The sequence below is a fragment of the Passer montanus genome, unplaced genomic scaffold (genome assembly GCF_014805655.1).
Source record: "Passer montanus isolate IOZ18808 unplaced genomic scaffold, ASM1480565v1 scaffold111, whole genome shotgun sequence".
Lineage (NCBI taxonomy): Eukaryota > Metazoa > Chordata > Aves > Passeriformes > Passeridae > Passer > Passer montanus.
The window spans coordinates 1,078,597-1,094,492 of NW_024357725.1; the positions used below are offsets into that span (position 1 = coordinate 1,078,597).

Below are 15,896 nucleotides of genomic sequence, written 5' to 3' on the forward strand. Positions count from 1 at the left end.
AGATATAGAATAAGCCTGTATATAAAATTCCATGTACCTATATAATTACAGAAAAATAAGTCTATTTTTATATGTAAGATATACACATAATAATATGCATAAAATAGATTAAAAAGAGATGTATATGCAAGCAGTCTTATACACACTTCTAAAAGATATACTATGTTTTAAAATAAAATCTATAGACACACACTTTTTTCCCCTCTGTGTCTATGTGGGGAATTTATATATAGGGATATAATTTATAACATAATATATACACATGATACACAGAGATAGATCCATGTTATATGTCATACATATGATACGTATTAAAAATATATGTATATAGCCATTCACACCCCCTTGATTTATATTACCTAAGAAATATAAAATATGAATATAGAGTTTCTCTCACACATCTAAAAGTGTCTATCCCCATATATATGGGATAGACATATGTATATATACACACATATATGCCACACAAAGTATCTTTATATGAACTATACCTTTATATGAACTATGTATAGACTACATATATGTATATATGGACTATACACAGTCATATCCAAGTACATGGCTCTCCATGTATGCATGTGGCTCTAGATACACAATACATTACAGCTATATATGCACACACGTATTTTGTAATGCGTATAAAATAGAAATCTATAGACACAAACATGTTCAAATGCCTTTGCAGATCTTTAAATACACGGGAGCATACCGCAGCCGTGTTCATATGCACATAGGCTGATCTGTGAGCACACACAGAAGCTGTCTGCAGCAAGCACATCCACCTCCCCATGTACATGATGACACAGTGCAGATATACAATATCCAAGTGCTCACAGGGTCACTGAATGGTCTGGGCTGGGAGGGACCTTCCAGCCCACCCTGCCATGGCAGGGACACGTTCCACCATGCCAGGGTGCTGAGCCTGGGCACTGCCAGGGCTGTGCCAGGGCCTCGCCCCGCAGCGCTCCCAGCCTGGCCCAGGGCAGCTCCAGCTCCTCTGGACTCGCTGCAGCAGCTCCACGTCCTGCTGATGCTGATGCTGATCCTGTTGGGCCAGAGCTGGGCCAGCTCTGCAGGCTGAGCAGGGCAGGCAAGGTCCAGGTCCTCGTCCTCGGGGCTGCTGTGGATCCCCGGCTGGGGCTTGTGCTGGGGAGTGCCCAGGATCCAGGAGTCCCCCTCTCCAGCCTGCCTGGATCCCACTGAATGCCAGCTGGGTTTACATCTAGACACTCACACTCCCTTCTGGTCAGTATTTATGTAGCTTCAGTTACATATGAATGTATTTCCATGTATATACAGGATTAAAGATATACAATATATTTTACAGAGATATATGTTTTCATTCCTGTAACATATACACATGTATTTCTATAATATATACACATATATTCTGACCATCTCTCCTCTCACACTCCTTTATACATTTAATATATGCATTCTAATAAAATATCTCAGTATGTACAGAGACACAGCTTTTCCCAAGTCTTTGTATTTAGATAAAGATATACCTGTGTATGTAGACACAAAATCACAAATACCTTTAACATGTGTATAAATCTGCTTATGTAATACCCATATGGGGATGTGTGTATGTTTGGAGAGACATATATGATGCACTATACACATACATGTACAAACATGTGTATGTTTACTTACATCTTTATCCACATATATGTACCTGTGTATACAGATGTATATCTATATATATCAATATATAGAATACAGTATAGATATATATACACACACACATACATTATATATATACTAGGCATATCCCTATAGAGATATGTCTATATATACATCTGTATTTCACTACATATGCATACTAGATACAAAGTATATAATACATTCTATTTATGTATATATATATGCATAAATGCATATATATGTATGTACACACACACATACCTTGTGTGTGTGTACATACATATATGTGCACACATCCATGCACATGCATATGCAGGCACACACACACTGGTTTTTTCCCTATAACTCTGTATATATATATGGAGATGTGTATGTGGAGATACACATTATATAACCCATTATATTTAAGCACACACACGTTTTTAATATATATAAAAAATGTTATACTCAGAAGGGGGGTGTGCACACTCCCACCTCCTCAGCCCCCCTGCCCTGCTGTGCCAGCAGCCAGAGCATGGCCAGCCCTGGCTGGGCTGTGCAGAGCCCCCAGCACAGGCAGAGCCCCTCATAATGCCCAGCAGGGCTGTGCAGAGCCCCCAGCACGGGCAGGAACCTCCCTGTGCTGCCCAGCAGGGCTGTGCACAGCCCCCAGCATGGGCAGGAACCCCCCTGTGCTGCCCAGCAGGGCTGTGCAGAGCCCCCAGCACGGGCAGGAACCTCCCTGCCATCAGGACACCTGCCAGGAACATCCATTTGAAGGCTGCCCTCGGGTCAGGCCCAGCCACTGAGGTTTCCCACCATTCAGTTTAACCTTTCTGAAAGGTTCCCAGCATGGTGCTGGGCTAAGCTGTCTCCCCAGTTTTTTTCTCTTCATTTATTTTATCCCTACTGTTCATTCTCAGATCCATTTGAACTGCTCTGTGAGCTGGACAGCCCAGCTACAGGGAATTAACCCCTCCCAGATCTCCAAACTATCCTGAGAGCCATCAGCAAGAGCAACCTCGGGGCCTTTCAGCTTTCAGAGAATGACCATTGGCACACACTTCCATGGACCAAACCAGAAGACTCTGTGGTGGGTTTCATTCCCAGGACAGATCTACCCCACTGCTCAGTCTCACCTGGTTTACAGCACACAATGCAATGCAAAAACCCCACTCATGTTTGTGTTTTCAAGCAACACTCACCACTGCTGGGCTCGTTGTAGTATCGGCTGATGTAGTTATTCATGTCATCCTCTGAAAAACAGAAAAGCAGCCCTTAGAAGACCATTTATTTCATTCAATGGTTGAATCCCACCCCTGCATGCCCAGAACCATCTGCTCTGGATTTTCAGGCCACAAGGCCTGTATGCATTGCACCCCACCCAGGCTGTGGCTGCAGCCAGCACAGGGACTGGATTATCCTTTGTCCTGTGCAGCACCAGCCTGGGAATGAGGCATGCTGGCCTCCAAGGGAAAGGTGCTCTGTGACCTGACATGGGGCTGGCCATTTCTCCTCGCTGTGCACAGACAAACACAACACTGGCCTCTCCCTGGTCAGCAGGGGCCTCCCCTCCTACCCAGGGCACACAGATAAACCTGGGATTTATCCTGACAGGCACCAGCACAGACAGACCCACTGCTGCTGCACACTGACACCCCCAAGTCACCTCCTTCCCACAGGAGAAAGGGAGGCACCATGTATGATTTTAATGTGAAATTCCCCACCTTCCAAGATAATGTAATTTCTTTTCCATTTAGAATGAACGAAGAGTTATTTTGGCGTATATAATACATGCATGTAAGTATTCAGCATAATATTAACATTACACTATTTGTTGGCTTAAAACCTACTATAAAGAGTTTTATTACTCAAGGGTGTAGTACTAAACCTGCCGTACATGCACGAGAGCTACACCTGAACTTCAACAGCAAGGTAAAAATGAAGACGTGACCACAGAAGGAAAAGCAGCAGCTCTGTTGCATGTACAGATTTTAGATGGTACAGATGACAGGGGGATTTACTGTTATCTTATGGAAAAACAGAACATTTTACCATTGTGGAAAAAACCATCAACTTCTCTTGTTCTGAGCGAAAGCAAACACTGCTGCTAAGGAACAGTATGGGAGGCCTGGAGAACTCAGGCTTCCAGGCAACCTGACCTGCCCAGCCTGTGCTGTATCTGTGCTCTAAAAGCACTCTCTCCTTTTAAGTGCTCTTTTTGATACCATGTTTCAGAAAGCCTGCTCATCCCTTGGAGCCAGATTTCCTTCATCCCCCTGGGTCTCTGTGGCTACAGTCCTGCCTCATCACAGCACATTGCGGTTTGCAGGTGAAAGAAACAGATGTTTTCTGGGGAACACTTTCCTCACACAACAAGACCCAAACCACCAAGCACTCTGTACCTGAAATAGCTGCACTCATAAGAAGGCAATCTAACCTGACACTGAAAGGAAATGTCGCTGTTTTCCTGGTTTCATTGGATCTTAAAAGCTTTTTCGGCCCTTGTTGATCTTTAAATGCCTGCAGTCAGAGGTGTGCTTTGTGCTAATGTCTGAGTTTAAAAAAGAGGCCTCAGAGTAGCTCAGGGCGATGCCACTGAATTAGGAATACATTGCAAGGCTTTTCAGCTATCTGCTACTAAAATACACTTCATTTCAGTCATGCATAATTGATACTCTCAGTGCCACCAAATCTGCCAGTACAGACACAGGCTCTGGCTCAGAGGACGCCTCTGTAGCTGTACTTCTGGCAGGGCACTTTCAGCATCCTGGAGTCCAATTCTAAACAGCACAGCACTTTGGCTGGATGAGGGTCACCCCCCTGTCACCTCACAAAAGCCACCAACAGGGGCCTTGGCTGCTCCCAGTACAGTCTCTCCAAATGCCAAAACATGTCGGGTGCTGGGGCAGGGACAACTGACAGCTGACCCCAGCAAAAACACTCTGCAGCAAAGAGAGGAAACGCCTGGAGAAGTTACTCACTTGCTCTTGGTGTGTTAAAGACAATGCTCAAACCAAGGCTTCCTTAGGACTGCACACACTGACTGCCTTGGCCACCTGTCTGGCAGCTGACACAAAGCACCAGGGCACTGCTCCCAAACACAGCAGCTGTGTCCAACCGAGCAGAGAACCAGGCTGCTCTGTATGGCAGCAGTGGGCACTGCACAGGAGCTCCAGAAATGCACTGCCCCTGCTCCCTCTGAGCTGGGAGAAGAATTCTGGCCTGGCCCTGTGTGTGACCATTGGCACACAAGGCTGGGGGACCTCCCAGCTGCCTACTTTAATGTTACTCTATGATGGCTTTATTAATGTCATTGCTCACCACTGCCGATCTATTTAGCTATAAATTAAAAATATAGGTATAAATATATCCATGTGTGCATGTGTATGTAAATATAAAATACATATATTCAACCTTAAGTAGTTTCTTACAAATAAAAACCAATAAAGAGTAATGGAATAACAGCAGCAGAATAAATATTTCAACAACAGATTAAGTTTCTGAATCATTACATTAAAGCAAACTGACAATTAACAAACTCATCTGAGTCATATGGGAGTCTCAGCTGCTTTGGGCATTGAAGGTTATAAACAATTCCAGTCACCTCCCATTATATTCCACATTGCTGAAAAAAGGAGATCAAAATAATGCAACAAATACCCAACTGAAAGCACCCATCTGTCTATCTAAACATACCCACAATCCACAGTTGTGCACAGCACCTCAGAACACTGCTGCAGGGATTGTGGGGATCCCCAGATGAAGTCCCTGCTCGGAGTGGGGCTCCCATGGGATCAGGATCAGCTGGTGGCACACAGGGAGTTTGTAGGAGCAAGCAGGGAAGAGCTTTTACACAAGGGGCTGAGCACTTGTATTATTTACATTCTACACAGTGTTTTCTGCTGTCAATCTAGCCCAGTTTCAGCTGCAGATAGGGAGTTATCTTAAGAAGTACTTAATTATTCACAATTTCCATGGGGTTTTCTTGAACTTTAAAAAAAAAAAATTATTATTTTATTTCTACCACCTTGGAATTTTCAGGATCCAGATTTAATTTTTCTTCTTTCCTAGAAATAAATCCATCTCCTCCAATACACAGAAATGTTACCTGCACTTCCTTTTCCAGAAGACAGATCTTGCATCTTTAACTATAAAGATGCCCAAACGGTATTTATAGCAAACTAAAAAACTGGCAGTAAGCAGAAAGGAAAAGCATCCCCCTCCTAATACCCATGAAAATGCAATCTTAGGAAAATGTCAATGGATTGACATTTGGTGACTGGGATCCTCTTGCTATATTTACCAGCAGGAATCACAGAAACTTTTCTGTTGGAAAAGGCCTTTGAGTCTACCAGTAAACCTAACACTGCCACTAAGCCATGTCCCTCTGTGCCACATCACCCTTGATAAATGGCCCCAAGGAAATGTGGATGACAGGAAATTTAGTGATGAAGTTCCAAAAGGTGTGAGCTGACGAGTGTCGCAGCTCTTCCCCATGTGAAAACCTGTGGTGAACAAGGATTTATCCACAATTTTCCCTGCATGGAGGCAGTGAGAGCCTGTGGAGGGATTTAGCTGAGAGTTCTGCTGAGCAGGGGAAGGAAGGAGTAGAACAGGCTGCTCTCTGTGGTCCACAGCAGAGTTTGCTGACAGCCCCAAGGGGCGAGGCAGCAGAGACCACAAAGGGACAGTGGGGCTGACTCCAACATGATCAGAACTCCCATCCCACAGGAGGCAAAGTCTGACTGGGAAGGCTGCTCAGACTCTGCCCCATCTCACACAAACACAGCCTCCCCTGCACTGGAACCAACCCCTGCAAGGCTGCTCCCTGCACTGCAGTCCCAGCTCTGCTTTGCCCAAATCCCAGTTATTGAAAAAACATGTGGTTCTCAGTCAGCATCTGTCTGACAACCACTGGATTTTGTCTGATGAAGGTTTCCAAGTTATCTGCTTGTTCTTTTCCTGCAGGACTCCAAACACACACTGCAATGGTTCAGGGAGTAATAAACTCTTACTTAGAGTACAGTGCCATATAATCTCATCTGACCCAAGAGACAACATTGCAATCTCTCTCTCTTGGCCCCATAAAAACATAATAAATTTGGTGAAACATATAAATGACATTCCACCCAAGGCAGATCTCTTTCAGTTCTATGATGCCTCAACAGCGATCTTTAATTGTTTCATCAATGCCTTCATGAGTGATCTGCAACTCCCCTGCATACAAGAAAAGGCCTTAAAAAGGGGGTTTTATTTTGAAATATTTCATTATTAGAGTATTTTATTTCATATTTTTATTGTCATTGGTTGTACTGCCTTCTGTCTCTCCAAGCTGAATTTTCTGAACTGGAAGATTCTTTTTTCTGCTGTGCAGCCTCCCACTGAGGAAGTGAGTCCTCGGAGTAATGTCTTACCCCAACTTCCTTCCAGAAAAGAGTCTTTACTAGGAGGTTTCTGAAGAAGCAGATCTTTCATCTGTTTCAACAGGAACCAAGAGCAGCCAGCTGGCACTTGCCAGGAGACTTCCCCTGCCTTTGGTTTGAAGACAGATTGCCACATTACTGCAAGCTGCAGTACTCACACCACTGTTCAATTCACACACACATCCAGTCCCTGCAGAGGCTGGATGGATGCCTGGGCACATGGATATTCCATCTTGAGAGCAACTGTAAAGTCAGCTTGCAGAGAAAACAGAGCAACAGCTTCAGCCTGGTTCTAAGTAAGAAATCAATCTGTGGTCAAAGTCATTGTGCAGAAGGAAACCTGGGATATGCAACAGGCTCCATTATCAGCAGATGCTGCTGGGACAGAAACCCAGAATCCTGACAACAAATGGGGGGGCTTTGGGCCTCGCTTGAGCAGATGATGCAGCAGGAGCACTGTGAGCTGACTGGAGCACGGCTGGGGTGCAGCACAGCTGTCAGGGGGGCTGTGGGCACAGGATGGCCTGGGGGACTCTCAGTGCTCTTCCCAACCTTGTTCCCTGAGTATGGATCAGCAGATCCACATCTGAGCTGGCTCAGTACAGTCAGCCTGAAGCAAACTCAGAAGAACCTGGGTTCGTCTCTGCGAAACAGCAACATTTGCTGAGTCTAAAATACAAAGCTAAGGAAGAATATGGCTGCCACCAAAACAATTATCAAGATAAGAAAAAATTAAGCAAAAGGATTCAAGAACAAACTCTTATGAACTGGCAACAAATAAATGTAATCTGAGAATTAGGAAAAGACTTGGAATACATCAGAAGCCAGGCGTCTGGCAGGACAGCAGAGGGCAGAGCAATCACTGCTGGCAGGGGAGCACCATCTGCTCATGAAAGGGATCCTTATGAAAGGCTGCATGCTTGGACAGTGGAAAACATTCCAGTTCTGTGTTCCTCTACCTGTCAGCAATGTCTTCACACCTCTTCACATTAATGATGAGAGACAACTTCACCCTCACAGCCGTGACTGTAGGCTCAGCCCTTCTGGGAGTGAGCAGTTTCTACCCCACCCATTTGGTGACTATGAAATACAAGAGCCTGACTCCACTAACTGCACACACATTTCTCTAAGTGTTGCTTAAGGTTTAATTCCTTTGATTCCTGCCTGGCTGGTCAGTGCACAGAGAACCACAAAGCCTGGAAGAGGCACCTAGAGAGAAGTCAAGCTGAAATGGTGTGCACTTAGATACTCCACTTCCAGGAGTAGACTTCAAAGTAGATACATTTCAGCATTTGAAAATAACCATAAACTATTTTTTATCTATTGTTTTGCACTAACAGGGTTCTCTTAGAGCACTAACAGATGATCACCAAAGAAACTGGCTTAGAGTTTAAAGGCATCCAACCAGCTCAGACTGCCTTGCAAGGAACAACTGACAAAACCCTTTCCAGTGCCCTGCTTTGCCTTCTCAGACAGCTTATGAATAATGTTAAGGGAAGCCCTCTGAAGCTCCAGAAGTTTTCATGCTCCCCTCCCAATATCCTACTTTCTTCACTTACAAAACAGTGGGCACCTACAGGGAGGGCAAGCTTTACTTTTCTTTAAAGCATGATCATAAATTGCAGCAGTCCCCCAAAGCACAAGACTTACTGCTAACCCCATAAAAATGGAAATTTGACTCAGAACAGTTAAAAAAAGGTTTTTGGCGATGTGCAGTTCCGGTTCTTGCTCAAAGGAATAGAAGGGTGGTATATTAATCTTACAATATGGCAGTAGTGTAGAATTTCAAAAACTGAAATGATATATGCAGGAAAATGAGGAATTCCCACTAGGGACTCTAATTCATATGTTATGGGAGAGATTAAAGAATAATAAATTTTGGAAGGAAGTATTAATGGCTAGAGGGGGCACTGTGAACCTGGCATTCCCTGAAGTCTGGAACTTTGTATACCAAACACTAAAAATGATTTGTGCAGAACAAGAAAACATTAGCTGTTATTCTCACCATGACCAGTTACATACTGTATGGGGTAAGAACTCCTTTATAATTTAGAACTTCCTTTATAATTTAGAGATTAATAGATAGGATGATATTTGCCATTATGTGAAATAGCAACCATCTCTGGGAAGAAGAAAGGAGCACTCAGGGTATTTCCCTGCTCTCAGAGAAAGGCTGACCACAACTCTCCTGAACATCATTAGCCATGCTGCTGTGCACTCACAGGCAGCAGCTTTCAGCCCAAGCTCTTCACAAACAGAGCTGAAGTGCTCTGGGAGTGCAGCAAATGTCAGAGCTCTGCCCTGGGTTTGCAGCTCCTCCAGCCCTGCCCTTCTCTGGGGTCTGTTTGTTTCCTGCTGTTGATACTGGTACCCTTTGACCTGCAGGCTGAAAACTGTTTCAGCCTTCTCATCTGTCTGTTCTGGAGGTAAAACTCCTGGCAAGAGAAATAAAACCTCAATTCAAAGCAAATTAAATTTGAAAAAAATTCCTGCTTCTTTACCATATTAATTAGGAAATACCATATATCCATACATTTTCCACAGTGTTATTATTCCTACTGTGTCAGGAGGTCTCTTGGTGAATGCTCTGGGCAGACAGAAGTGGCAGGCAGCAACCAGCTCATTGTTCCCAGAATTAGCACAGGACTGGCCTTCAGGGGAGTCATGAAATGTAAGCTGGGGAGTTAGGGGACTCTTTCAGAGCCCAGTGTCCATCTGACCAGAGCTCTTGCTTCTCCCAGTCTTGTATCTGCAATTAAGGCACTTTAAATACAAAGAGCAGGAGATCTGCTGAAGGAAAATCTGGGTGAAAACATGCAATTGGAAACTCCCAAATCAGCCAGCACACACAGAGCTCTCCTGGTGCAGGTCACTGTGTATCCTTACACAAATTCACTGAGGTGCTGCACGTACCATGTGATACCAGGGTTACTTTACTGAATGCTGTAATAAAGGGTTGCACAAAATCCTGTGTAAATACCAGAGACAAGCTACAGCTGCCCCTGAGGAGCTTTAACTTATGCACTTGTCCCATCAAACTTCCAGGTAGGGAAATGAGTAAAAAGTCTCAATGCTTTCTTATTCCATCAGCCCTTCATGGTGAAGAATTCTGCACTGAATGTTTCCATTGTTCAATATAGATGGGGGAAATAAGATTAGCCTGAGATGGAATATCCCATTTTCTCATGCAGTATGTTCTCTAGCCAACTCAAGCTTGCTGGTTTGGCAGAATTCAGAGCTCTCTGAAGACAGTGATTTTTTGAAGGCTGACAAAGTTTCATTTGGCAAAAACACATGCATTCCATTCCATCCCCCAGCCTCAGGTGTTGTATGTAGGGCTAATGTTCTGCCAGAGCATAAAAGAACAGCACATCAGAGTGTGTTCTGCCAAACAGCTGAATTGTGGCTTTGAACTGCTGCCTTCCTCTTGACAGTGGAGGTGACCTGGTCCCTCATTTCTCCTCTCCTTAGCAGTGCAATGGGCCATGGCAGGTGTGCTCCAGAGCTCACAAGTGCCAAGTGGCACTCAGAAGGATTAGCTGCAGCCCTCACCCTGGAATCTTTAAGGATGAAAAACATAGCTTAGAGAAAACAGTTGCAAAGCAATCCCTAACATGGTCTGACACACAGGGCAACTTGCAAAATACAACCCTTCACCCCAAGGTTAAAACACTGGTGGCTGAAGTTCCAGGCAGAGCAAGTGGTGTGGGAAGCCCTGAAGGCAGCACAGGCAGTGTGGCTGCAGGAGAGTACAGGAACTGTCTTGTCTGCCTGTGCTCTGCAGAACCACATCTCTGAGTATTTCACCTGCCCCAGCAGGTGGGGAGATGGCAGATCCCACACCAACTGCTTATGCCCTTCCCACACAGAGGACATGGAGGGCCCTTCAGCCATGCCCTGCTGCCAGCTGGCACAGCACAGGCAGCTCTGGTGACACCTGCACTGCTCAGGAGGATGCAGAATGAGAAGATGCCACCAGCATGGCCAAGGGAGGATGATGAAAGCTGCTGCAGCAACAGCCAGCCTGTCACTGGGAATAAAAGTTGGTGCCAGAGAGCTGGAGAAGAAGCCCCAGTTCAGGCGGGGAGGGAGAACAATGAGGCAGGGCTGGCCCAGGATCTTTATTGCCTTCTCCAGCTGTGAGCTGAGATTTTCAGGTTACACAGAAGCAATCCCTAAGCCAGCACTGCAAAATAAGCCCAGAAATGCTGTAAGAAATCCTCTGCCTCGACTGCCTGTGCCCTGGGCTGTGCACACTGAACACCACTGCTGGCAGCCCCAGGGGATGACAGTCTACCACAGACTGCTGTAAGAACACAGGGTCTATCTCCTGTCCAGGTCCTGCCTCATTCCACAGAAACTACTTGTTCAAATGCTGTCACCCTAATTTAGGTTCTGACAACAAGCACTCAAGTCATACAAAGACTTTTTATGCAATATAAAATACAGTGCACAAGAAACATTTCCTCTGGTACTTTCAGATGAACTCCAGGAATTGGAAATTTATTCTGCATATTTAGTATAAATGTTTAAATATAACAAAACTGCACCTGACCCAATATGTGAAGCAGTCCATGTTTTCTTATTTGCTCCATGTATTTTTTTTCAGTGAAAAGCACAAATCCCTCTAATCATGTAACCTAAGTGCAGAAATCAATCCTGAAGATTGAGTGTCTACTTTGTTGCAAGTGTGGGCAGCATTTTACAGGAAGACATGAATAATGAGTAATTCTGTTAACCTGGATGTTGGAATGAATACCTTGGACAGAAGAATTTTTAGATCAACCTCCACAGCACTAAAATTTCAGCAAGCCTCCTTACAATGTGTGCAACACTCTTCAATTCTAAAAGTAACCCACAAGGAACACATGCATAAATTATAATATATCCACTGGGGAAATCTCTGAAATACTACAAAAAAAGAGGGAAATGCATTTTAGGTGTCAGTCTGCTCAACTGTCTGCTTTCAAATACAATTTCATATCAGGAATAATTAATGGCTTTACTGTAGTCAGTGCTCAGATATTATAAAGTGGAAAAAACTAAAACAATTTTTACATGCTTTCACTACTCTGTTGAGAAAGTAGAGGATTATAATTTGAAAATGTCTAACAGCTTTTAAAGTATCTGTGCCTTGAATTCTAAGCAGTTTGACCAACATAAAGATACCGTGCAAACTTCTAATTGCAACAGATCCACAATAATTAAGCTAAGATGCCCAAGGAAGACTAACATACCACTAAGGCAGAAAATGTTGTCTCCTCTGGGATATTACATTAAAACAGGAGACATTCTGCACTCCACTGGAAGGGCTGGTGGATCACAGAAGAGGAGCTTTGTCTTTTCCAGAAAAAAAATCAGGTCCAGTGCTTACATAATAAAATGTGATCCAGGCAGATGTAACTGTTGCTATCCCTGAAGCACAGAGCTGCCCAGCACTCAGACATGCAAGCAGGATGCCCACACTGCCTCTCCCTCCTTTTCTGGCTCCAGTGCTGCCCTGCCCAACACTGGCAGCTTTAGGAACTGGTGAGAGCACAGCCTCCAGGCAAGGCAAGCCTCACAGCTGATGCAGGAGTCCTCTCCAAACCACAGAAATGCAAGTGGCCAAAGACCAAAACTGTTTTTCAATGTTCTTCCCAATTTCCCTGCTTTTACCTGTGAGTGATTATCCTTTGGCCAACTTTCATCTGGCTGCTGCTTCTCCAGTGTTTGATGGATGTAACCATGAGGACACTGGGAAGGTACATCCTAGCCATTTTCTTCCCCAGTCATTTCTTTGGCTCTGTTTAGAACCTGCTCCCAAATACAACAGCTCCTGCAACTCCAGAGCAGATGCAGCCTCTCTGCAGCAATGGGAAACTGCAGCCTGCAGGGAAGCAATGAACCCCTGCAGGAGGGAAGGTGTTCAGTGGGATGCCATGTGGAGGACCAGCTGTGCACTCACCTCGTGCAGGTCGCAGCTCAGAGATGCTCTCGGTGGCTTCGTCGTCGGAGTCTTCAGTGGCCACCACCTTGTACCTCTTGCTGCTCTGTTTGTTCAGCACGTGTGGGACCTGCAGGGCAGCCTCTCTCTCTGCAGCTAGGTCCAAATCCTGCTGAGCAAGGTGGGCCCTCAGCTGCCTGATTTCAAACTAGAGGAGAAAACAACACCACAAACCGATGTCATGTGAGCACAGCCAGAAGTTTGCATGTTACAGGTGGGGACCTATTACTCCACACTAAACACTACAGGTCTGGTAAAACAAATAGTGTGGTTGAGCCAGGACATGAGTCCAAGCTGGTGGTGCTCTCTCAGAGCCTATCTGAGCTGGACTATTGCTCACACATCTAAAACCAGTGACTGCCTCCTGCTGGTGCTCTGTTTTGGACAGCTCTATCCTGACAGTAAGATTCTGGACAGTTTCAACAAGTCTTACTGCCCAACCTCATGTAACCTTTATAGCAGGAGACCATTTTTAACAGGCATTTAGGGAGTTAGGTTCACGACAAATATCCCTTATCAGACTTTGTAATGAGGCTTCCAATGAAGGGGAGGTTCTCTGAGCAGCACCCAGAATGGTCCTCCCTCACCCATCAGACAAGGAAGATACTACAGTCCTCTTCTGACTTGAGATCTTCTGTACTCAGCAGTGTGCAGAAAACCCTGGGGAAGATTACCACTTTTATGGCCATTCTCTCAAACATGCTAAAGAACTTCTGCAGCCACAAGATTTGCTCATGACTGGTGTTATAAAGCAGACACCTGAAAAAAGACGCTACCAGGTACAATCTGACTGAGGGACACAGCAGATTTAGTTTTTGATGGCCAGTATCTTCTACAATGCAAGAAGGAAAACAGTGTTTTTTGGAGAGGCTGCAGAGACCCTTTATACCCTTATATAAGCAGGAAAAAACTCCCTGTGCCACACAGCACAGCTGTGGGGCTGCAAGGAAGTTTCTCTTTAAAAGAGTAACTCTTTAAAATCAGCAGTACAGCAGTGACCAAGTCATGTCTAATTCTAGAGTCTGAGAGGGAAACACAAATGAGGTGAGTAACAGGCAAACATTCAAATGTGGCATTGCTGAGCCTGCCCTGGTTCAGGGCCTGCAGAGCCACAGCAGAGCAGGACATGGCAGCTGCCACTCCACAGCCATGGCACACATGGAATTGGAACCTCCATGCTGGAAAACTGGTGTGGAACAGCCCTGACCGAGTGCACCTGGCTGTGCCTTTCACCCTCAGATGTGACTCAGATCTGCTTCACTGGCAGATTTGGGAACCCATCACTGCACTCCATTCATTCCACTGCAGTCAGACATGGTGCAAACAACAGGAAGGGAGGGGAAGACAGAATTTCCACAAATTCAGGAAAGGAAAAGGGATTCCAGTTTGCCTCACCTGGAGTCTATCTGCTTTTCAGAGCATCTGGGAAGAACCTACAGTAACTGGAAGGCCCACTGCAAGACTCAAATCTAGAAAGCCAAAGGGCAGCTCAAGCTTTCCAGATCCCATTAAAGCAGCTAATCCAGGGCTCTAACAAAGCACACAGCTTTTCCTCCACCTGCAATCCCATGCACAGAGGCCTGGCAGCTGCAAACAGCTGGCTGCAAGTGCTCACTGCTTTTAACCAAAGTCTTCTGGCAGTGGCAGTCAGGAGTCAGGTGGAGTCAGCAAATGTCAAAATACTGCCCTGCTCCCTGATTTCCTGCAACGAAGCCTCCATGGCAGATTCTTGTTGTTGTGTTAACCTATTGCTAGGAAGAACTGGCACTGCTAACTCTGTTCCCAGCCAGCCTGAAGCATCCTGAAGCTCAAGGTGCTTGTGCCAGTATGAACATAGGGATTTCAGGTTTTATCGCTGCTGACTAGAGAAAAACAAGGAATCACAAGGAATACCTGACATTTCACCTTTAAAGAGAGAAAGAACCCTTTGGTTTAATGGAAGAAATGCATTCAAACAAATTAGGCAAAAAAGAAATTTGGAGATTTTTTTTTTTCACGTTGTCTTGCTCAAACATAATTTCTGTTCTTCTACATTTCACCCTTCAAAAACATTTACATGTGTCAGAAAAAGAAATAACTGTCATTGAAATGCTTAATTCTGGCCCAGAGTTATGGTACGATTTCCTTTTTTCATGCAAGACAAAAAATGTGGCAGGTATATTTTCAAACAAATAGACAGAACTAGCTAAAAGTCAGCTCAATAACTATGTCTGCTTTAAGGAGCTTCAGCATTTACAAAGCTTTGCTGAGCAGTGTAACAATCATAAGCCTGAATGCATCACTGCGTTACACAGGTGTGAAGGAGAAGGAGGCCACAGCAGAAACGGGGAGAGCCACACTCCACCTGTGCACTCAGTTCCTGGGACAAAGTGAGCATTTCCAACCAGCACAGGTCACTGTGCCAGCGCTCCCAGCCCGCACGGCCGGGCACAGCCCGGGGCTGTCCCTCCGTGCCACCGGCTCGGCTCCGGCCGCGGGGACACGGGCCCGCAGCGCCGCGCTGCTGCCACCTGCCGAGCACGGCGGGAACTGCAGCCGCGCCACCAACCGCGGGACACAGCGGGCACGGGAACACCGGGTATGGGAACACCGGGTATGGGAACACCGGGCACGGGAACACCGGGCATGGGAACACAGCGGGTATGGGAACACCGGGCACGGGAACACCGGGCACGGGAACACCGGGCATGGGAACACAGCGGGTATGGGAACACCGGGCACGGGAACACCGGGCACGGGAACACCGGGTATGGGAACACATCGGGTATGGGAACACCGGGTATGGGAACATCGGGTATGGGAACACCGGGCACGGGAACACCGGGCACGGGAACACCGGGCACGGGAACACCGGGCAC

General features: G+C 45.6%; 1 protein-coding gene across 1 annotated transcript in view; it reads right to left on the minus strand.

Moving 5' to 3' along the window:
- The window catches only part of TMEM266 (transmembrane protein 266), a 59,157-nt gene that overhangs the window by 5,379 nt on the left and 37,882 nt on the right, over positions 1–15,896 (minus strand). The window contains exons 10-11 of the mRNA XM_039732622.1: positions 13,000–13,186; positions 2,832–2,882 (exon numbers count right to left, since the gene is read on the minus strand). Coding sequence (XP_039588556.1) covers positions 2,832–2,882; positions 13,000–13,186 — 238 coding nt within the window. The remainder of the gene's footprint in view (positions 1–2,831; positions 2,883–12,999; positions 13,187–15,896) is intronic.